The sequence below is a fragment of the Ambystoma mexicanum genome, chromosome 3p (assembly GCF_040938575.1).
Source record: "Ambystoma mexicanum isolate Mex_15411 chromosome 3p, UKY_AmexF1_1, whole genome shotgun sequence".
In the NCBI taxonomy this organism is placed as follows: Eukaryota; Metazoa; Chordata; class Amphibia; order Caudata; family Ambystomatidae; genus Ambystoma; species Ambystoma mexicanum.
In genome coordinates this window covers 991021842-991046699 of record NC_090925.1, presented here as the reverse complement: position 1 = coordinate 991046699, position 24858 = coordinate 991021842, and the positions used below count along the sequence as shown (strand labels likewise).

Below are 24858 nucleotides of genomic sequence, written 5' to 3'. Positions count from 1 at the left end.
TACAATACAACAGTGACCCGGCGAGACGCGATTGCCTATCGGAAGTCTCTGTATTGAACTGTCAAGTACTTTGAAGTGAAAGCATGAAAGATTGCAAAGTAGCAAGTGTGATGCTAGCGGTTTGAAGGCTCGCGCCCGATCGAGGGAAGCCAGAACTGCCTACAGAGGAAGATCGGAGCCCGGAGGAGGGGGACCTGAATGAATCAGTGAAAGTGAACCAAATATTGTTTAAAAAGACATTAAGAGATCTTGAGTGTTATAAGCTAGTAGAACTGGTAAAGTTAACTGAACTATGATTTGAAGGCTACAGTGAACCCGACAAGGGATGCCAAGTGAAAGCAAGGGAAAAGTGAATCCTGCTTTTTGATAAAGAGTCTGAAAAGTGGTCTAAAGACTAAGGCAAACCCAACAAAGGGGTCTCACAAGAAAGCCGGGAAGAGGGGAATCCCGCATGTTGAGAGATTGGGAAAAGTCTTGTGAGGCCAAGCAAATGACATTGATTTGAGGGATCCTGCCTTTTCTGAAGAAACTGCTTCCGGATGCCTATAGACTCAAGGGGTGCTCACAGTCATGCCACTATTCCGCCCTGTCCCGTGATGTAACGTGGGGAAAGGAGTGCACTAGTTCAGCAGTCCTGAACTACCGCAACCCTTTTGGACATTTCAGTTTGCACTACACTCTTTTTATACATATCAGTGTCCCACACCATTTTGTTATAAAGAGTAAGGATTTGGCAATAGGTTTATTAGTATAGGTCATTTTGTTTTGACACAACACCACTAGGACGGCGTTTTCTTTACTTTGATGGACGTAGCTTGCACTCATCTTAGATTTAGGTTTAGATTAGGCGTTTTTCTCACCCATATACTCTTCGATAAACACCCTTGGATTGTACTCCTTGTGTCCATCTACTTCTGATAACCATGCCTTCCTTACAGCACCTGTGCCCTTGACTGTGGGCCAATAGTTTTGACATTTACTGAAGTTATTTGCATTTTGCATTTATAGCTACCAGTGTGCAAGGAGGAGGGTGCAAAGTTTTAAATGAGGATGTGATAAGGGGTGGGGGTGTGCAAGAGAATGAGAAGGAAGGAGAATAGAGCAATAGCCCAATATGAAATAACTGTAGCTTGGAAATGGAAAGCTAGGTGCTTAACTGGTTTCTAAGAAAGCTGCTGATGGAGCAAATATTGTTAGGGAACTTCTCAAGTGCTGTACATAGCACATATTCACATACAATTATTATCCCAACTGTAACCGCTACTCATTTATGGACCTTGGAAAATTGAAAGGCTCAGTTGTATTTGCAGGATCTGAACCTCACAGGTGATGCTCCTGCTGCATCAAGCCCTCAACCCAGTGAGCTATCTCAGCTCACTAAACAATAAAGAGAACATGGCCATTATGTACATAAGCCATTAAATCGATCGTCCTCTCACCTATCCTATCCCAGCGCACTATTAGTGAGCTGTAGTTGCAACCTTTCCGTCATTTAAACAAGCCCTGCGTTAGTGCACTTTAATATTATTCCCATGGTATATTACCATATGCACTCAGCAATGTTACTTATGCTGAGCCTGACGTAGCTCAATTAACATAAAGGTCCCCCACTAACGTCATTCATACAGAGCAATAATCTCCAAACTGGCTAGCCATTCCCTGATGTTCGTTGCTCCATAAAATACTCTGCTAAAAAAATATGCAGGCACCGTCGCTGAGCTGTTGCAGCTTCATGATCAGAGCACACCACGTTAGCTGGTGTTCCCCATTCGGCTGCATGCACGCTAGCTCTGCTCACAATATGCGTGCAGACAGATAGCGCTATATCATAAAATCTCCCAATCGCTATAGTCTCCTGTACTTCCAAGGCCCGTTGCCTGACCGAACTCGCGGAAATCAATGTGGCCACCATTCACGTCTGGATAGCTCACGCGAAAATTATGACCGTAATTTTAAACTATCCGTGCCCACTTTCCATCTTACGTGCCTAACCTGACTTGAACATAATAACTAAGTCAAACGATTTGTCCAATATTCCTCTGTATATCTAAACTGGTAACTGCTCTTCAACACATTTGACAACCAAATACAGCAGAGACCTATGACTAATTCTGCCATGGCGATTTCACCCCTTCCAAATTGCCATTTGCGTCAATACAATTATCGCCCTCACCTCTCTCCTAGAGTAATTATCATGCAAGTGGGTGAAACACCTCTGCTAGCACACCAAACCCCTCCATGCCTCCCTACACCTGGCACACGACATGGGAACTGCAATTGTGCTGCTGTTCTGGTGAAAGTCCCATTTAGAACATAATTAGCACACGGGGCCGGGGCTGCTCAGGCAGAACCTGCCAGTGGGCTTTTTTCAGAGGTATGCTTAATTTATAAGCCTTGCAAATGGAGAGATGGCGAGCTGCACCCTCCGAGGTGTGAACATGCGAGCACAGCTGCCAGTTTTTTTGTTTCTTTTTTGGGGGCCTGCTTTAGGGTATCTTAATCCTGTACCAAATGAGTTATCTAAACAAAATATTTGCTAATGGGTGCACTAGTAACCCTCGACCCAAAACCTCTCAACAACTCTACGCTGTCACTTTAAAAGCAACTTAAAAATGGAAGGACTTTAATGCACGACACTTGCCACTCAGTCATCACGTTTAAAACTCTTGATATTCCTCAGGTCAGGCGCAAATACCTCATAGCGCCCTGTTTTCCATTAGTTAAGACCTGGTACTAGACATGCTGCTTTTTGACATTGTAAAGGCAATACTACATGTCCCACAATGCAAGTTTGAACTACCGTAAATGTAATACTCAAGTTGTTGTGTTGCTCAAAACTTAAAAACCCAATAAAGCACAAAATCGTACCCTTCATTTTAATACTTGCAGTGGTCTATTGTTAGAGATTATAAAACACACGTCAGACACTGTGTTCCCCACCCCCGCCAACACACAGCTCGGTGAAATTGAAATCTGGCACCTATATGTTTCCATGCATACTTAAACACATCTCCTAGGGTTTTATTACCAGTTTGATGATATTCGCATTGCTCATACTACAAAACCACATTGAAAGCCTGCACCCAACAATCCCAGGGAGCTAATAATACGCTCGACAAAGCAAAGTATTTGCCCCCGCACACACACAGGCAGATTCATGGAAATACAGTCAAAAGTATCGCACGCGGCTGGCGCAGAGTGTTCCCGTGCGAATGTCTGCGCCAGCCGCGTGCGATAAAATCCATTTCAGCGCACATCGTATTCATGGATTAATCCTCCAAAACAAGCAGTGGCGCAGAGTGGCGCAGAGTGGCGCAGCGACCCTGCAGCAGCGCCAGTTACGCCCCCAAGAACGCCCTCGCACAAGGAAAAGCCATCAAAATCCCTAAAACATCGCAAAGGGCTGTGCCAAACCTTGACCAGTTTACCGGACTGCCAAAGCGGGGAAAGTGTATTACGGGTTTCGCGGTAACACGCGATTGGCCTGGGTGCGTGGATTTCAGGGGTGCGCGAGAAGTTTCACACGCGATTTGCCTGGGCGCGTGTATTTCAGGGGTGCGCGAGAAGTTATACACGCGTCAGGGCTGGGTGCGTTTATCTCAGGGGTGCGCGAGAAGTATTACACGCGTTAGGGCTGGGTGCGTGTATTTCAGGGGTGCGCGAGAAGTGCTACACGCGTTAGGGCTGGGTGCGTGTATTTCAGGGGTGCGCGAGAAGTTCTACACGCGTTAGGGCTGGGTGCGTGTATTTCAGGGGTGCGCGAGAAATTCTACACGCGAATGGGCTGGGTGCGTGTATTTCAGGGGAGCGCGAGAAGTTTCACACGCGTTAGGGCTGGGGGCGTATATTTCAGGGGTGCGCGAGAAGTCTTACACGCGTTAGGGCTGGGTGCGTGTATTTCAGGGGTGCGCGAGAAGTTCTACACGCGTTAGGGCTGGGTGCGTGTATTTCAGGGGTGCGCGAGAAGTTCTACACGCGTTAGGGCTGGGTGCGTGTATTTCAGGGGTGCGCGAGAAATTCTACACGCGAATGGGCTGGGTGCGTGTATTTCAGGGGAGCGCGAGAAGTTTCACACGCGTTAGGGCTGGGTGCGTGTATTACAGGGGTGCGCGATAAGTTTCACACGCGTTAGGGCTGGGTGCGTGTATTTCAGGGGTGCGCGAGAAATTCTACACGCGAATGGGCTGGGTGCGTGTATTTCAGGGGTGCACGAGAAATACTACACGCGAATGGGCTGGGTGCGTGTATTTCAAGGGTGCGCGAGAAGTGCCACACGCGATTGGGCTGCGTGCGTGTATTTCAGGGGCTCGCGGGTGGTTTCACACGCGATCTGGCCTGGGGGAGCGTGTGCGTGTATACCAGGGGTGCGCAGAAAGTCATACACGCGATTTCAGCAGGGTACGTGTATTGCAGGGGTGCCGGGGAGTCCTACATGTGATTTGCCAGTGTGGGTCCTCCCAGGTGTTCCCTGTACACCCTCCACGGCCCCTGCATGCAGCCCACACCACAGGGGACTACCCTGCATCCCTGGTCATGTCCCGCAGGCAGCCCACCCAACATGGGCATGTCCCCCAGCAAAGGCACATGTCTCCTTGCACCAATGATCACCAACTCATGTCCCCTTGCACCCCCACCCCCAGAATTGCGGGGCACCTGCCAGCAGGCCTCCACCCATGTCTCCCACCACCCCCACCCCCCAGCACTGTGGGGCACCTGCCAGCAGGCCCCCACCCATGTCCAACTCATGTTCCCCAGCACCCCCACCCCCCAGCACTGTGGGGCACCTGCCAGCAGGCCCCCACCCATGTCCAACTCATGTTCCCCAGCACCCCCACCCCCCAGCACTGTGGGGCACCTGTCAGCAGGCCCCCACCCATGTCCAACTCATGTTCCCCAGCACCCCCACCCCCCAGCACTGTGGGGCACCTGCCAGCAGGCCCCCACCCATGTCCAACTCATGTTCCCCAGCACCCCCACCCCCCAGCACTGTGGGGCACCTGCCAGCAGGCCCCCACTCATGTCCCCTTGCACCCCCACACCTCATGACCATCCATAATCATGGCCAACAAGGCCACACAATTCACCCCCCACGCCACCCCAGTCCGAACACACCATCAGGTATTACACCCACCCCCCAAAGCAATACCCAGCACATGATGCATCCCAAATGTCAAGTAAGTACATCAACATAATCTGGTAACACCCACCCAATGGGTGCATTTGAATGATAAAACACACATCATGACATGCATGAATTCAAACTGAGAAAACGACACATAGAAATATCAACCAAAAATGTATTGAACAGAACAACAATGGAATCAGAACAAGCAACAAAAGAATGCAATAGAACCAAAATCAGCATGGAATAAATGAAGAGCCAAAAAAACATTACAAGAGAACCAAGAGCAAACTAAAATAAATGTATCCCAAAACGCAGTCTGTGATAAATGAATCCAAGGTGTCCAAATGAAAAAAAAACATTGATCCATGGGAAAATAAAAATATATCAAAATCCATAGTCCAACTATATACAAGAAACAAATCCTGGGTCCATGTGCCCTAACCAAAAAATGAAACCCATCTAAATAAACCCTACCTAAAGAAGAACTATATACAAGAAGTTGGGGCAATGTCCATGCGCCCCAAAAAATAAAAACAAACGGAAAGGAAACTTAACACTAAAGAACTATATACATTGGCAGCGGGCAAGTCCTGCGGCTCACTCCGTGATGTTGTGGGCCAGGGCATCGTCGAACTTCATGTCGATGTCCTGGAGGCGGGACTCTGTCCTGGCCCCAAGGTCTCGCAGGGACAACCCCGTGTTCACCTCAAACTCCCTGCGAGCTTCCTCGAGGCACTCATCCCACCTCAACGCCCGACGCATGGAGAACTCCGCCCTGACCATGGTGAGCCGCTCCTCTTCCGCCCGCTGCCGCTCCGCACCTATCCGCTGGACCAACTGCTCCCACACGGAAGACACTGCCATCCCAGGGTTCTCCTGCCCCCCGGCCGATGCCTGCCCCTCCGATCTTGATGGCCCCGAGCCATGATGCCTCCCACGTCGAGCCTGCTGCTGCCTCCGACGCCACTGCCAGAACGACGGCATCCAGGCTGATGGAATCCACCGATGCGGTCGTGCACGTGCCCTGCCAGATGATGCCAGCACATCCTCCATCTGCAGGGGGACAGTTGCTGGTGTGTCCACCCCTGCTGGGCCTTCGACTCCCGACTGTGGCAGGGATGGGGTCCCCACCGAGCTGGCTGCGTTGGTCGGGGCAGGTCCACAGGGAGCCCTGGTGGCATCTGGGCCGGAAGACGGCATGGAGCACGACTGGCGCATAGCCACCACAGAGGAGGAGAGGGTCGCCAGAAGGCCACACACATGTAGGAAACCCCCGACAATGGCGGCTCCCAAATGGTTCACGTACGCACGGTGCTCTTCGTGATGATGTGCATGCTCCTCCCGGGAAGCATGCACCTCATCACGAATGCCAGCCGTGCGCAACGCGACACCAATCAGGACCCTCTCCACACGGCCAGGGGTCCCCTCGTCCGCAGGTAGAGGAGTGTCAGATGACATGGACATCTCCTCTACCTGCGGACGGGCCTGGGATGGGGCATCCCTGCTGGTGCATGGTGGTGCAGTCACAGTGTCAGGGACAGTGACATGCACAGGCCCCTCCACGGCGACCTGTGCTGCCTCCTGCCCCTGGCCCTGGACTGCACCAATTGCACCAGCGGGGATGCCCCCACCAGGCCCCATGTGTGGCTCAGTAGCGGCCTCCTCCCCCTCTGTGGAAACCACCAACCTGGATGTCTCCACGCCGTCTTCCGCCGTTGCAAGCCCCTGCGGGGGCTCACCCACCCCTTCCGCTGCAGCCGTGGGGGCATCCCTGCCGCCCTGCTCCACAGCGCCTTCTCCGCCCTCTTCTTCACCTGCCACTGTGTAGAGGGAGACATAGAACACAAGCATCAGGGTACTGTACAATGGTCCCCTAGACAGGAAGCATTAGCAGATGAGTGGCACTGTCAAACATCACTTCCATCATGTCCCTCCACAACACATGGGTCAGTGCAGGCAAAACACATGCAGTAACAGGCACGGCGCATGCTATGGACATTGGCATACATGACCAAGGGACTCATGATTCATACAATGTTGGTTTTGAACTCACATGCATCATGGGTCTTGCCATCACATGCACACACCTCACCATAGTTCCATCCACCTGGCCTCGTACACCACAGACGCAGTGGATACAAGGATGACTAGGCTGCATCAGTGGATCTGAACATTGTCACAGACATGTGTCATGCATCCATGGCATTTACAAGTCACAGACACGCAGGTCAGACACACAGACATGGACACCATACATGTACATGGCATCAGCACCCATCCCTCACCCCCACCCATGTCAAGGAACAGAGACTGCCATGCTTCCATGTGTCCATTCCGCATAGAGCCCCCCATGTTGCAATAGAACACATGCACCAACCATGTGGTTCACACATCACTGTACTCACATGCCTGACCATGATGTCCCTGCACACACACATACGTACATGGCCTATGTCACACATACAGGCAAGTATCAGACAACCAGCACACTGCAACATGCCCTGTCTCACACAGCAATGCTTGGCCACTTACCGCTCAACTCCAGACGGGTCTGCCGCCGAAGGATCTGGGAGTGGAGCGCTGGGTCTACGCGTTCCAGGACCCTCATCTGGATGTCACTCAGGCATGCCCGGCCCCCCTCCGCGAGGCACCGGGCCTTATTGAGGGTCCTGGACCTCAAGTCCTCCCAGCGCTTCTTGATGTGCTTGATGTCGCGGGTTGCCACCCCCTCCGCGTTGATGGCAACCACTACATCGTCCCAGATCCTCTCCCATCCTTCCTTGTTGGCGCGTGGTCTTCCGAAGAGGGCATCATAATGCCCCAGGACATGCTCCACCAGGACACCAACTTCGGTGGCCGTGAAGCTGGTGGCCCTCTGCCTCTCTGGCTGGGGGTTGCCAGTGCTGCCAGATGGTGGTGGGCTCGACATGGCAACCCCAGAGGCAGGCGTGGGTGGGCAACTGGGTCCTGGGGCTGGGCTGTGGAGCGATGGTATCCCAGTCGGGAGTCTTCTGTTCCAGCAGGGGTGGACACAGCAACTGGAACCCTGCAGATGGCTGATGTGCAGGCACCAAATGGCAGGGCACGGTGGCAGCAGGCAGGCAGGCAGCAGCAGATGGCTCGTGGGAGGCTGCTCGGGGCTCTGGGGGGCAGTAATTCGGCCTTTCGGGCAGGAGCGTGGTCTTCCGTGTGCTTACGCGTGGCCAGCTTGATATGGAGTGATTTTGCACATGAAAATGCAGCACGTCTGCGTGTAATTCGAGGAAAGGCCCTTAGCGCGTATGCGCGTCAGCACGCGTACGCGATTTTATTGGACCAAAGGCCCTTACAGCGTAAGCGCGTCTGTAACGTATCGCGCACGGGCGTTGCCCTGGCAGGGCTTGGAGATCCCACGTGGATTTCCATTTCTCTGTACGTGCCTTTCGGGGGTGCGGTGCGTGTGTTTTCCAGCCGTTGGGGTTCGCACGCTATTGCTTCACAGCGGGTAGGTGTTGGCTACGCGTTTTTAAGGCAGACTGTGAGTGGTACCCCGCTCCCCCAGGCCCGGGCCCCATCACATGTGAAACCACCCGCAGGCCCCTGGAATACACGCACCCCGCTCCCCCAGGCCCCATCGCGTGTGAAACCACCCGCAGGCCCCTGGAATACACGCACCCCGCTCCCCCGGGCCCCATCGCGTGTGAAACCACCCGCAGGCCCCTGGAATACACGCACCCCGCTCCCCCGGGCCCCATCGCGTGTGAAACCACCCGCAGGCCCCTGGAATACACGCACCCCGCTCCCCCGGGACCCATCGCGTGTGAAACCACCCGCAGGCCCCTGGAATACACGCACCCCGCTCCCCCGGGACCCATCGCGTGTGAAACCACCCGCAGGCCCCTGGAATACACGCACCCCGCTCCCCCGGGCCCCATCGCGTGTGAAACCACCCGCAGGCCCCTGGAATACACGCATCCCGCTCCCCCAGGACCCATCGCGTGTGAAACCACCCGCAGGCCCCTGGAATACACGCACAGCGCTCCCCCAGGCCCCATCGCGTGTGAAACCACCCGCAGGCCCCTGGAATACACGCACCCCGCTCCCCCAGGACCCATCACGTGTGGAACTTCTCGCGCACCCCTGATATACACGCACCCAGCCAAAACGCTCGTGCGCACCCCTGAAATGCACGCACACGCTCCCCCAGGCACAATCGCTGAGCTGTGTATACGGTATTTTTTAAGCGCACATTTTGGCGCACATGTATTGGGACGCTACCGCCTGCTTTCTGTGGCGTACGGGTATGGGCCTGTGCGCGTCTTTGGCCCTGCGATATTTTACCCGATTCGATTCCATGAATGCCTGTTGTAGGCGAGCGTCTGGGCGTTCCGCGCACTTGCCTCCTGGACCTCCCCTGTGACGCCCACGAGTTGTTCCCCATTCCGAGATTCACGCCCCGGTTTCCGCCTACTTTTGGGATGTGCGCCGCGCTATGTGCGAATTCGCTGTGGCTTTATCGCACAGCGTTAGATGACCTGTGCCCTAGCATGCGGCGCGCACTTTTTCGGCGCACATCCCACTTTTTGCTCGTGCCCGTGCTTCCATTAATGGATGTGCGCTGTTTTCTGTGCGATTTTCTGCAATTTTTTCTGTGGCACTGCGAATCGCACGTTTTCGCACGCGTGCGCCGGTTTTTCCGCGCACATTATTTCCATGAATCGGCCTGACAGACTTTCACTGTTACATAAACAGCACGTAAAGCTATCAAATCACACCAATTAATAAAACTAAAAAGCACAACCCATGAGAAAATGGCAGCGATGCGTGGTATAAATCACAGTAACATCCCATTAGTGCAATGTGTGAAACACTAACTTGATTATAAGCATTACCTTCGTTTGTATCACTTCTGTGCAGCTGTGTTGTCTCCCTTAAAAGTACAACATGGTAAATGATGGCAAGGATGTTACATTATCAAAATGTAAAACGTCCACCTCCGAGATATAAATGTTTATGTAACCTACAGGACACACGTTTAAGTCCTTCTTTACTAGATCGGCTCAGCCTCTCATGCAGTCGATGCCGACAATAAGAGCACACTTCGTAACAATAAAGCGAGTAATTGGTTCTTATAAACGCTCGTACAACCACCCGGCTGAAGGCGGGTGAGGGTTCTCATTCTATCCCCCAATGGGACTAATAGCTAATGTATACCCGCTGAGCAGTCCTGTGGGACGCTGCCTGCTGACTCCTGGGCATTGCAACCGCTCAGGGTGCTATTGGGTCTTCTTACTGTTAAATCAAGTGCAAGCTACACGTTTCATAGCATCAACTAGGGCGAAATGCGCCTTCTCCCGCTCGATGACCCGAGCATACAGCAGGGCAAGGCAATTTTGCCCCCAATTCGTTGTTCTATAAACTGCATCCAGTGACAATTAACTGCTGTATAACTTGTGGCTACCAAGCGCAGTGTAAACTCCAATGGAAAACATGTTTGCTGCACGTAAAGTCAATATAGTAAGAAATTGTGCATTTTTAACACATCTTGCAAAATGTCTGCCCAATAGCCGTAAGCGTTCCACAGTGCAAATGTTCGCGGTATTATACAATTGTGATCTATAGTTGATAAATCATTTCATAATGTTATCCATATCTCCATGTAACACCAACAAACCTAAGCACTCCATACAGGTGTGCTGTAGCTCAATGATCGGCTGTCTCAACTCCCGTCAGCCTGCTCCTCCACTGTGTGGCCAAAAGCGAGGTCTAGGCTAAGCAGACCAAACAGAGATCACTCTGCTGCAGACTTTAAACACAGTCCAACAGGAGTAAATCTGACAGAAAGCATTGGTGCATACAAATTAATATCTAACGGGAATCTAGCTAAGTGCAGTCATTTTGCTCCTACTTCGGTAGCATGCACACCACCCCGGCAACAGCAGCAGGCCAGCAGACGTGAGCGGGAGGGTGTAGGCCAGGCTGGTGCTTCGGCCATTTCATAGCCAAGCATCGTCAAGTTGCCATGCCAACACCATACACTGCTCCGGAACTCTTTCTCCTTTTTTTCATTTACAGTAACAATGTTTTAGCGATTAGGTGGCTTATGCCAAAAAGGACTTCCATGGTAGGAGAAAATAGCAAAGCATGTGTTGCTAGGACATCTTCAAAAACGCCAGATAGCTCCTAACAGGCTATTATGGACCCTTCTAATAAATCTTGTAAAGATGGAAAAGAAGGATGAAATGTAAGAGAATCAATGTCACTTTGAGATATTAGATATGTCATTTTCTTTTTATAAGATTTGTTTTTCCTCTTGATCTTGGAGTTGAAATGGGAGGAGTTTAACAGGAATGTATGACATGATGCTTATTCAATATTTATATGCAATAACCTTTTCAGATAATTATGTGATCTTATATGAATCTTTATTTGAATAAAGAAGTGAATTGAATTAATCGTGAAAATATATATATATATATTTCTTTATTATTCCCAAGAATCTAGCTTAAATCTCCCTGAGCGCTCTGCCTTCTTGTAATTGCAGCGGGTGACATGGGGTTGAGAGTAAACCAATCTCATACAATTGTGCAAAAGAAAAGTCCAACATGGAAAACAGTCACTCGGTCCCAATGAGAAGTAATCCAGTTGCAGAGAGAAAAGAGACCTCGGCTCTTGGTTTTTGAAAAAAGTGGAAAAATAGTTGAAAGGATACTGCAAACAGGTGAGTTTCTTTCCTCTACTTTATTTAAGAGCTTGTCTACACCCCACTGGCTTCCTTCAGGTCAGCTCTCTGTTACTCTGTGCTTCTAAAGATTAACATTCTAATGGAAGGTGCCTCACTATTCTACTTGAAGTGCTCCAGGCACAGATGTTACATATAGTGCAGAATGTTACAATAGTTTATTGGCCACGTTATAAAACCATGGTTAAAACTCATTGATTCCATGAGCTGAAAAAATATGAAAATACCTGTGAAAACGTGTTAAATTTGCCACACATTCCGTCCTTCTACAGATTTCCCCAGACTAGTAATAAGTGTAAAAGCGCTCGGTTTACTTATTTGAATTACGAGCCTGTCCGGTGTTAGGCAGTCACATGATGATTGTCTCTCACTCAATGTTCCGAGACTCTTGAATAAAGGTAAGTATAACAGGGCGGGCATTTAAAAAAATGTCTAAACAGTGCCCTCAAATTAATGTAGTGCAGGAAACACTTCCTTGATTTAAAGACCGTGTCATGGGTATCCCTACATTTTAGTTTCTATGTCTGGTTCACATTTCTTAATTTATCAAATTTAATTTAACCGAGCAAAGTGCTCGTGCATTTTGTACAATTATTCCATCAGGCTCTTATTTCATCTAAAATACAATACATTATAGGTACAAAAAGTGTGAACGTGCTAAGCAGCGTCTCATGGTTAAAGCTATGCTATCTGGTTTGGTGTGCAAATACACATATAAAGATATTCTGACAATAAGGGAATCAATTTAATTACATTATCCCCAAAAATGAATTCATGACAGGTGCATGATGATTCAAACATTTATGCCATTGATCCTCAGATAAGGAAAAAGTCACTTACCTATAACTCTTGTTCTCCAGCATGGGTCTGGCATGGATTCACATGCTCATGAATATTCCCCATCGTCAGGTTGGGAATCCTTGGTAAAAGAAAAAAATCAGTTTAATTTCTGAACTGTCTTTCTCCTAACAACCAATCACTGAGCTCTGGGTCATAGTGCCCCAGCCAATGGCTGCCCTCTACCTAAGCTCCTCCTCAGGCAGCCATCTTCAGATTTGGTAGCACGTAAAGTGGCAGTAGGACCAAGAGAAGAGCCGCAGAGGGGTAGGCAGGAGTGTTCGCATGTGAATCCATGCCAGACCCATGCTGGAGAACATCAGTTACAGGTAAGTAACTTGTTCTTTCTCCAGCATCGGGCCTGGCATGGATTCACATGCTCATGAATAAAGAATACATAGCAGTACACACATGCACAACCACGGGAGGTGGGCTCAACATAAGCATCTTTTACATCCTCACCAGGCTCACCTTCAAGCAAACAGGTTGCGCAGCACTGCTTGGCCGACTCTGGACTCCTTCCTGGAATCCCTGTTGACGCAGTAGACCTTTGTGAAGGTGTGCGTCGACCTCCACGTAGCAGCCCTGCAGATGTAGCACCAGACAGGAACGCTCTTGTAGCAGCCATCGCCCTGGTGGAATGGGCTCCCGCACAGCCAGGCAGCTGTCGGTTTGCCAACCGGTGACAGTGGGTGACACAGCCGGAGAGCCACCTGGAAATGGAAACCTTGGAGAGGGCATTCCCATGGTTCACAGGACCAAAGTTCACAAAAAGTTTTCCGGAAACGCTTTGTGCGGGCCACATAAAACTTCAGCGCTCTAGCCACATCCAGCGAGTGCAAAGTCCTTTCAGCCGGCGATGAAGGCGTCGGAAAAAACACAGGCAAAGCCAAGGGCTTGTTTAGATTAAAGTCCGATGGCACCTTGGGCATGAAGGAGGGGTGCGTCCGCAGCACCACCCTCGTCTTGTGGAAATTCAAGTAGAACAAGTTACTTACCAACTGGTAACGTTCTTTCGACTGGATGTTCCTCCAATGTATTCCACATCTTTGACATCTTTGACATGTAATGTCCACAGCTGTGCACTTCGGAAATTTTTCGGCAGACAGCGTCCTGCTACGATGGCGCTGGGTCGATGTCCCTCGAAGGCCTCCGTCAAGGGCGATGTCACCGGATGTTATAAATAGGATGCACGGCGCCTGTAGCCTCAGTTCCGTTTTTTCCGCAAACATGTTGCTTCGTAGAACTCGGCGCATCTCGTGTGTTCATTATTACAATTTCTTTCTCTTCGACCCCTCCGACTCCGCGGTCTGGCTTCCAGACCTGCAGGGACTGTAAGTCGCAAATGTCGCTCACTGACCCCCACCGCATTTGCTTGTGATGCCTGCTCGAAATGCCAGTCGCTGACGGCCAAGGCCGTGCGGGAGCGGAAGGGGAAATTACAGGTGGGTAGAGGCTCTAAGCCCGTTAAGCCCGACAATCCAAGTCCGGTGCGATGAGGATCATCTGGCACCAGCACAGTCTGAGTTGACTGATGACTCGAAGTAACAACGGCAAAGGTGGGAACGCATACAGAAAGAGGCCATCTCACAGGAACAAGAATGCGTCCCCCGTGCTCTCCTGCTGGGGGAACCTACTGGCAATCCTCAGGCACTTGGCGTTCATCGCCGTCACAAACAAGTTGATCTGGGGATTGCCCCATTTGAGGAAAATATTCTCCACTAGGTCCTGCCGAAGTTCCCACTCGTGGCAAGAGCGAAGCTCCCTGCTTAGAGAGTCGGCAACTGAGTTTTTTACTCCTGCCAGATGAAACGTGATGAGGAACATCCCCTGGGCAACGGCCCAGTGCCATAAGTCCTGTGCCTCTTTGGAGAGCGCTGGAAATCTGTTGCCCCCCCGTTTCCTGATGTAAAACATTGTGGTGGTTTTGCCTGTGAAGACCTGCACCACCTTGCCCTTGAGGGTCGGCAGAACAATTTAAGGGCCCAATACACCACCCGCAGCTCCAGAACATTGATGTGCAACGTCTTCTCCTCTGGCAGCCACCAGCCTCTGGCGTGAAGACTTCTGGTGTAGGATCCCCATCCTTCCAGAGAAGCGTCCATCGTGACCACCTCCTGGTGCGGTGGGCCTTGAAATATGCACCTCCCATCAGGTCAGAGCGTACACCCCACCACCTTATCGCCCGACGGAATCCCTCATCGAGCGTGATCCTGTTCTGGAAGCTTCCAGACACATGAATCCAACGGGAGTTGAATGAGGTAAATGCATCATCATGCCGAGTAGAGACTTGATTGTCCTCACTGTGGCAACATTCAGAGCTAGCAGCCATTGCACCTTCCCAGGATGGCCGATACTCTCTCTTCCGACGGTGACGCCAGGCATGACACTGCGTTGAGCCGGGATCCCAGCAACAGCGCGTCCTGCGATGGAGTCCAGCAGGACTTTGTATAATTCACTGAGAACCACAGATTCGTCAGTAGGCTGACGGTCCTCGCCGTGTGGTCGACCACAATGTCCCTTGAGCTGGCCCGGATGAGCCAGTCGTCCAAGTATGGGTAGACGTGTATCCCTTGTAGTCGTAGATGGGCCGCCACCTGCGCCAGGCAATTGGTGAAGACTCTGGCCGACTTCAGCCCGAAGGGAAGGGCCTTGAACGACGAAGCACAGTAACTTGCAGTGTCCTTTGTGAATGGGGATGTGGAAGTACGCATCCTCCAGATCCAATGATGACAGAAAGTTTCCCTCTTCCAGCTGTCCGAGCACGTGTTGAAGAGTGGCCATTCGGAACTTCTGGGACTTTATGTACTTGTTCAGTTGTTGCAGGTCGACAATGGTCCTCCAGCCCCCGGTCTTCTTTCACACGAGGAAGTACCTTGAATACACTCCGGAGCCCCGGAGTCGCCTTGGAACTAGCTTTATCGCCCCTTTCTTTATCATCGCCCAAACCTCCAGCAGCAGGTGAGGGAGGTGGTCTTCCTGCCGGGCCAGCGGTGGTAATTGGGGACCCTTCCGTTGAAACTCTAAAGTGTGTTCGTGGGCGAGAGCGTCCAGCACCCAACGGTCAGTGGAGATGGTCTTCCACTTGCTGACGAAGCTCGCCACCCGGCCTCCAACCAGGGTGCACGGGTGGGGGCCCGATGTCCTGGCCAGTTCATTCTTGCTTAGAGGTCGACGGGCTGCCTTGGGATCCCTGGCAATTGACAGCGTCCTCCTCTGAAGGCCTTGGAGTGGCCCCTGTTGGTCTCTTGGGCCGAGGAGCAGGAGGGTTGGTGGTAAGAGGTGGAGCCCCTGCCGTAACCCTTTCAGGATCGGGGAGACTTGACTCCTGAGGACCGAAAGGACGACCATCGCTGCTGTAGCGTGCCCAGGGCACATGCAGTCTCTGTCTCCGCCTTGATGACCTGTAGAGACTCATCCACGGCCTTTCCAAAAAGATTGTCTCCTTCAAAGGGCATGTGCAAAACCCTAGTCTGGACCTCCTGTCGAAAGTTGGTGGCCTTGAGACAGCCACGGCGGCGGAGGCAAACGCCATTGCCCATCTGGTGGGAAACCGTATCCGCAGTGTCCGTGGCCACAGTGATGGCGTGGTCCGAAGCCACCTCGCCCTCTTGCAGAATCTCCAATGCCTCGGCCCTCTTATTGTCGGTGAGGAAGTCCAGCAGAGGTGCGAGCTTGAACCACAGCTCCCGGTCATTGTGCGCTACCATAGCGAGGGCGTTGGCGGCCTTGATGGTCGTTGGTGCAGAGTAGATAACTCGCCTTCCCATCACATCCAACTTCTTCCCCTCGTTGGCCCGAGGGGTGGACGCTGCCGAAGATGTAGAGCCCGACGACGACTTCTTGGTGGCTGCAGTAGCCACAGAGTCCGGAGACGGCTGGGCACGCAAACACTTAGGCGTGGAATCCGGCACCCTGTACTTCTTTGCTGGGGCCGTAGAAGGGTTCTTCATGAGCGCCAGTCCTTCATACCAAATGTCATCCAAGAGCGGGACTGAAAGGATGGTCTTCCTCTTCGCCTCGCGGTGCTGGTATAAGAAGCCTTCCTTCTTCTCCTCTGGAACGAGCTGAAAGAGCTATCTCGTCCGGTGGAGAGGATCTGGGCGGAGGCGACAGGAGGTCCCCCATCCCGCCATTGTTTTCTGTGCCCATCATTGTCGCTCTGTCCGATTCCATCTCACCTGCCGGGGGTGGCTGAGAAGGAAGCAACGGGTGGCAAGGAGGCAGCGGGTGCCTCTTCCTCTTCTTGGATGGCAGGTTGCCCGTCGTCAGCGGGGCGGTCGGCACCAGAGCCGCTGCGAGAGGGGGCAGCAGCATCGCCGGCATCCTCTTCTGTATCTCAGATACAAGTGTATGAAGGGTGGAGAGAATGTCCATCGAAAGATCTCTATATGGCAGCTGTGGTGTAGAGACAGGCAGCTGTGGCATAGGAGCAGGGTCAGGACCCTCGTCATCTTGACGCTCTCCGTCGCCGTCAACGGTATCCCCATCGTGGTCCTCATTGTTGCCCTTGTCGGCGCCCTCATCCTGGATGGTCTGGAGGGTACACGAGTTCCTCCTCCTCAGCAAGGGAGATATCCGTGCCCTGGAGGACTTCAGCGCCTCCCCCCCCTTTGTTCACGTCCAGAGGGGACGGTCTTGGGGAGAAGAGTCGCATCTTCTTCTGCGGGGTCTTCTCAATTGTCTGCAATGAAGCCTCCCTCCCGGCTGTGAGGGACACTCTTGCCTTTGGAAGGGCACCATGCAGGTCCACCCCCGCAGCCTTCGAAAGGGACGCTAGCACCACTTCGATGGAAGGAGCCGCCTTCGTCTAGTGCACCTGGGCTTTCATGTTCAGGCCAGTCCCCTTGTCCTGCTTGTCCTTCGTGGTCGCCCCAGGCACCTTGTCCTGCTTGGCGTTCTCCTTAGGGGCCGGCTCAGAGGCCAGGACCCCTTTGGCCTTCTCTGACTGTAGGCCGGATGCCATACCCTGTTTGGTCTTCTCTGTCGTCTCCAGGGCCACCTTCAGCTTGCCCGGGTGATCCGACTTCCTGAAGATGAAGATCCGGAGGGTTGACTGGAGACTGATGCAGCTGACGATGTCGAATGCGCCCTGGCCACCGAGGAGTCTGCTGCAACGGTGCTCCCGACGGTAGCGGACTCGCAGTGCTTGGTCTTTTGTTGGACCCCCGTGCGAGGGGCAGCCTCAAAGGACTTAGAAGCCCGCTCAGCTTTCCCGTATCCGGAAGAGACATGCATGCGCCTGGGCACCAACCAGTGCAGAGGCCTTGGCTTGCAGCCACTCCTCCAGCCGCTTACGCCGATCCTTCAACGTGCGCTCCGAACGTTCATGGCAAAATGCACAATCTTCCTCCTTATGTGTTGGATGCAGGCAGTACAGGCACTTGGAATGTTTGTTGTCCATGTAAACATTCTGCAAACTGCAGTCGGGGCAAAGCTTGAAAAGGGAAGGGGAATCCTTCTCGTCCGACATGATCCACGTGGTGTAGGCCTTGAAGAATCTTCTGGAAGCTTCTCCGAAGAAACTCGACGAAATCCACCCTTGACTGGTGCTGAAGAAATCCCAAAACGGGTCCATGTTAATCGGAAGGATGATCGACTGACAGAACAATATGTTAATGTTAATGGTCATTTGTACCGCGCACTATCACCACAGGAGTAGTCCCCTGGCGCTCTGGCGGCTCTGAAAGAGGGGGTCGGATAGTGGGTTAGTGGGTGGAGGCTGGAAAAGTGCAAGATTGCAGTGATGTGCTGTTGGCAGCCTCAGCCCGGTGGTTCCGTCGGCTGGGCCTGGGGTGTATGCGGCCGGTAGTCGTCGTGTGCTGATGTGCGAGTCTATGTGTTTTTTTGTTTTGTTGTTGCAGTGTAGTGAAGTTCGTGCGGTTTGCTGCGCTAGAGGTTTGTGGTTGTGTTTGGTTTCGAGTTTGAGAGGTGTATGCAGAGAAGGAAATTGTTAATGGTATTCGTTAGTCATCTCTATCCTGGACTGAACGGTTGGGCTCGTGTAATCTTACCCGACGGGATGCTTGTACACCCTGAGCCTTAGGAGGTACGTGCCCGATTTTCCATTCGAGGCCGTTTGAGGATCTAGCTGTCCCCTCCGCCCGCTCCCTTAATAACCTTGCATGCTCCTCACCCCCTCCACATGACTAGCGCTGCTGCTAGTGTCCATACACCCGGTTGTGTGGTGATTGGTGTTAACAATAGAAAAAAATGCTTCAAAAAAGCGAGAAAAAAAAAAAAGAAAAAAGTCTGAGAGCTAAGCACGAGGAACGTGCGGTCAAAATCTGAAGATGGCTGCCTGAGGAGGGGCTTAGGTAGAGGGCAGTCATTTGCTGGGGGCAGTATGACCCAGAGCTCAGTGATTGGTTGTTAGGAGAAAGACAGTTCAGAAATGAAACTGATTTTCTCTTTTACCGAGGATTCCCAGCCTGACGACGGGGAATATTCATGAGCATGTGAATCCATGCCAGACCCCATGCTGGAGAAATATCATGCTGCGTTATGATGCTACATGGCGATCTTGGAGCCAGTGATAGGAAACTCTGATAGATGCCAAACTGTTTTAGTCCTCACAATAAACCCAAATAGTTGGTGGATTCACACTGAAATAGGTATTTGAGAATTGAGTGTATATAATGCCAATATTACATTTTTACATTTGGTTGGTGTAGTATAGACATGTTAATAGACTGACATGTTGCTAGACGAACACATTACAGAAATATCTCAAATTGCTAAATTACGCCCTAGTGGGCATAATCATTCTCTGGCATTTGCCAAAGCACCAGCCAAATATGCTTAGATGCAATTGTAACAAGAATCCAATTAGGGTATTCTGATATACTATGTTGGACATTATGCCCAATGCCCTTAGCCAATACTAACAGGCTAATATGGAAAGCTGACGATTTTATCCAAGAAAGACATATAGCTCTTCATCGCTATTATGTCCTCTTGGTTTCAGAGTTTCCATTTTAATAATAACTCTGGACTCTAAACCTCTGAGTTGCTATTATCTGTCCCCTTTACGCCTGTGTGATTTTATATGTGCCAAAGTGCCAAACCTCATTATGGAAACAACATCACTGTTATGTTTATGTTGAAAATGTACTGCTAAAGGGTAATTGACTTCCCTTAAAGACAAGTTAGCACAGAGTATGCTTAAAGAAGAGTTGAACAACAACATTCATTATGGTCTAATAAAAGCGAAACAATGGCTTCCAAACATGTTATAAGAGCAACATTTGTAATTTAGCCTTAAAGTGGAAAAGCATACTCTATGGCGACCACAAAACATCGCACATTGAACAAAATATGACATGTATGACACATTTTGTGCTTTAATATATAGACTGTCTGTGTAAGATGAGGTACAATACTTCTTAAACATAGAATCTTGAAACACTACAGGGCAATTAAAAATATGGACGCCAATGACCCTTTTGTAGTACATTATCAACACAAACATGACAGAGAAAAGCAACTTGGATGTTTACACACACAGATATATACACATCCTAAAAAAAAAAGGATTAACATCCGTCTATTCCAAGCCCATGACAATTTACAGAGCATATCAACATGGTGATGTGTAGTATTAGTAAGTGTTATGTATAAAAAACGATAATTTGTACTCACCCAAATCATGTGTGACGTTAAATCCATCTCGAGCAATGCCTGCAACCATAGACATCAGTTCTGACCAAGGGAGTCTGGTGGAAAAAAATAAACCTAGGTTGAGTAGTTAAATCCCAATGGAAGAAAAAAACACCTGTATTCCTTGTGAGATCGCTAGGAAGCAATAGGGGTTTCAATAGTTAAAGTGTGTTTTCTACTACCATTGGATTCATCCTACTGAGGCAATATTAAAAGTAAAGATCTTGCACCAGTTTGCAAATTAATAACATTAGGCTGCTCATGCCCCATTCCCTAGCTCCGATTGGTTTCAGAGATATGATTCCTAATCAGGTTAATCCATCACCGACCAAAAGTTCTCCTATCTGATTAACTACCTCCATTCTCTCTGAAATCCAGTATATATTGTCAATTACCTCTTGAAGCAATTGTAAGTTTGCAATGTCTAAAGGTGACAAATGTTGCCTGGATCACTGGAATTGATAGTTACTTTTAATACAAACAGTAACCAGTCAGCCATCAGAATAAGCAGCAACGTTCCCAACTGCATCCTTAGTCTAGGACATTCCTGACATTTTCCAAGAGCAATTGCTAAAGGGTAATTGTGATGTTAGAAGGGGGCATAAAGAAAAACCCTAAGCTTTCCCATCAAAAATATTATATTTCACTTAAACTCACGGATGTTCCCAGAATAGAGTGTACATGGTCCTCCCTTAGTTCCAAATACTTCACATGTATTAACCAAGAACGACTAGTTAATTTCATAAAATGATTTTCCATCATCTAGCATGACTGCTATTTAATTTTACCATGCAGGCTTCAGTTGGCAGAGTATAAGCATACTACGATTATTAGTGAGAATTACAAAAGAATAGGCAGATACCCAAGGCACAGCAATGTATTGGAAGATTAGGTGGCATGCTCACTGGTTCAAAAAGCTTCGTTCTGGGATGGGTATTTAGGGATTGTGATTGATTAATAGTAAAAAACGGTATATTGGGATGGCTGGAGGACGATGAGCGAGAGGGGCTGGAGAAGGGTTGTCTAATGGAGGAATAGTAGGGAAAAAGCCTCGCAGGAAGAATGACTGTGCTCCACAATATAAGGTGCGAGATGGGGGTGGCTGATTACTGTGAGGAAGGGGCATAAAGGAAGAGGAAGCCACATTTCCGAGCGAGCAGCCGATGGAGGGAAGTGGAGACCGCTCTATCCCCTTTTATGTGACCAAGACGCGAGAAGGTGGGAAAGAGCAACAGAAAGATGTGCACCAAAGGCAGCACAGTAAAAAACAATGCAGTTAGTGACTGTACGACAAAGACATGGACTCAATTAGTAGGCTACCCAGAGATTCCTTTAGATGACCCTGTTAATTACCTTTCATAACTAACTTTTAAAGCGATCTTGGAAATCTTGTTTACCTTAAATGGGATTACATTTAAGGTAAAACCCCCCAACCCCCGTAAGCCTCCTATCCACATCAGCACCAGGTTTATTTATAGTGCATAGCATTGGCCAAATTGGACGACATTGACTCCATTCTGTTGGAGCAACCAACAAGCTAAATATAGAATTCAGTTCTCAAAGCTGGGAGACATTCAAAACAGGCGAGTCTCAAAGTGGCGTTAGCAGTGGCGGTTATAAATTAAAATGTGAACGCAAAACAGATTACAGAGACCATATTGAGATTCATTCTAAATCACTTTTTTCCATTGTACACTACAGTGGATGTTTTTTGTTATTCCTTATTCATTCTTGAAAAGTATTTATCAGATTGCAAATAAATAGAATGTTATGGCAAGTACCAATCTACTTCTAAATGTTACATGACACAAAAGCGATTCGGGTCTGAAGCATTATAAGCAGTTGGCTTTTTAAAGATTGTCATTATAGTGGCATGAATGAAGATCGCATGTTTGGCAAATTATACATAAAGTTGTTTATTTGCAAACGTTCTTTACAGTAACATTGTAATTATTGTACATTTTCTTCACTAAAAATCAAACTTCTTTACTAATGAATTAATATATGAGTCGGGATCTTGAGGCAAATCACGGTTTAGGTTGAGCAAATGCCTAAAGGGAGTAGGGGAAACAAACTCAAACAGGGGCTTCTGCATCAAGCTATGCTAGGATGGCTAAACTAAACTGTAGCTCATGGGGCTCATTCTGTTCTCCTAGTGTCAAGCCAAAAGAAGATGTATACATATTTTAAGAATCCTCGTCTTCCCCACCAGAGGCATGGGGGTAGCCTCTGGTCCTCCCTATGCCATAAAGGAAACTTCTAAAGGAGTGGCCAAAATAAATAACAAAACCAACTCAGCCCCCTGGCTGACCCTACTTCAGAACAAAGGGTCACTGATTGCTTCAACAAACTGCAGAATCCAAAGAACTGCACTGGCTCCCAATGCGAGCCTGTATCATCTTCAAATACTGTTGCATCAGCTATCAGGTTGTCACCTTGAAGTCCCCAAGCCACTCACTGGGAAACTCCACATCTCAAGAGGCCTCCGAACCACCAGACGCAAGGACATGCTGGTGCAGAAGGAAATAATCAGATGATAGGCCATCTCCATCTATGCCCCAATACTCTAAACTTCCCTCTGTGAGGGGTCAGAAATGTGAGGTGGACCACGTTGTGAAGTTTTCTCAATAAATGCCATGTTATTAGAATATAAGGTTGGACGAACGCCTCACCCATAACCGGAATAGGATTTCCCTGCCTAAAATAAACTAAAGAAAACACTAACAAAAGGATAACTGTCCCTCACACTTAACTACAACAATTAAAGTAAATACATAGCAGTTCAAAACAATAATGCCTGAGTTCACAAAGTAATCAAAGTCTCTCTTCACAACTTGGGTGAACTAACCTTCACCAGGTTTTAAACATAATTCTGCTTTAAAGTTCAAGCAAAGAACAAAAGGAAATCCAAGTTCGTAAAAAAGTTCAATATAATCTGATTCAACTTCAACTTGTCAACAGAAAACTCCAACACATGTTTTTAGTTCTTCAATAGCAGCAATGCTTATGTTGGTCAGGATGATTTGCCACTTTAACAACTCCAGAAAGTATAACTTCTTTGCGACAGCCTTGCTTGGCTCTTCCTCCAATACTACTAAAATAATGTCCGAAAGGACCAGTTTATAGCACTTCGCCAACTTTCCCTTTGCCTGCTTCCTTGCCAGGCCAACAATCTTCAAAAAGATTGCCATTTGGGTATACTCCCTTGCCTGAACAGCTTTTCACAAGTGCTTTTATATTCAAAGTCAACTGACAAGAGGTTCCAACAGCTTTGCAGCATTTAAGACTTTAAACACCTTTTCAGGGAAAACAAGATTCAATTAATGCCCTTCAACACTTTTCTGCAAATTATTTTCTTTTCTTCTGGACACTTGCCACCAGAAAGTCAGCCTTTTTGACACTCTTGTTTCCCCATTTCACAAACAACCAACGACTGACAGGGATATGGTCTCCTCCTACCTCTTCCCTGGTTTTGACAATTTGTGGGATTCCCATAATGTACCAAGTGTTGTATATTATATGGGCACGCAGTTCCAGAGTTCACATCTCTTGCATTAACCCCCTTATGCTGTTCACAATATTGGCCAGATTGTATTTGTCTTATGTCCAGCCTCTCTTGGCTTGGGCAATGCTTGCTGACAAACTCTTAACCCCTTAACTGCCATGGGATTCCCCCCTGCCCCCTCGTGCCAAGGCCTTTTTTGTTGATTTCGGTATGTAGCCATTCAATGCCTTGTAACTTTTTTGTTACATGAGATATCTCGGCCAAATTTGAAACTGAGTTTGCTGTAGGGGGGTGAGATAAAATAATCAAAAAGGGAGACATTTTTGGGGCTTTTCAAAAAATGATCTAATAAGCCGGTGTTTTTTTTCCTTGTAAGTGCTAGGAACAAATGGTTTGATTTGCCGAATTCCCCATTTTCCATGCTTTCAATAACATGTTGAGTGGAAACCAAAAAAAAAAAAAACAAACATATTTTGATATGGTTATCAACCGTTTTGTGAGAGGTAAGCGATTTTGGCCTTTTTTCCCCAATAGAACATGCGTAGACAGAATGGAAGAAAAGGGTAGGCAAGCTGAATGGGAGGACAGAAAGGCATACATTTCTGAAAAGTAGACCCAATTCCAAGTTTAGGAAGGGGTGATTTGTGCAGGTCAGGCAACAACTATGTAGGGAACAATTCCATAGCTTGGGGAAAAATCAGGAAAAGGACAGGAAAAAAAGGTATGTGTCAAGATCTGAGGTCCACGAGGATTATTATACCTCCGTCCCCAAGTACCAGTCAGAGAAGAGCTATAAACTCGGTGACCGATTATTGGGGCCACAGGTGGCAGGCAGGAACAGAAAACACTGGGTCCCGGATGGCTGTAAGGGAAAGACACGGTTAGCAGGTAGGTGCAAGGAAACTACAATAAGCACAAAAACGTAGACTGAAAGAACACCTATCCTAGGGATGACCGATGGCAGCTTGAAACCTAAGTGTTCCCCCTGAAGGTGTGGAGAGTGGGGTTATA

General features: G+C 49.2%; 1 protein-coding gene across 2 annotated transcripts in view; it reads right to left on the bottom strand.

Annotated features, from left to right (window-relative positions):
- GGT7 (gamma-glutamyltransferase 7) overlaps positions 1-24858 on the bottom strand; it is a 1549331-nt gene that overhangs the window by 577144 nt on the left and 947329 nt on the right. For both annotated transcript variants that reach the window (XM_069652281.1, XM_069652282.1), the window contains exon 6: positions 20325-20398. In XM_069652281.1, coding sequence (XP_069508382.1) covers positions 20325-20398 — 74 coding nt within the window. The remainder of the gene's footprint in view (positions 1-20324; positions 20399-24858) is intronic.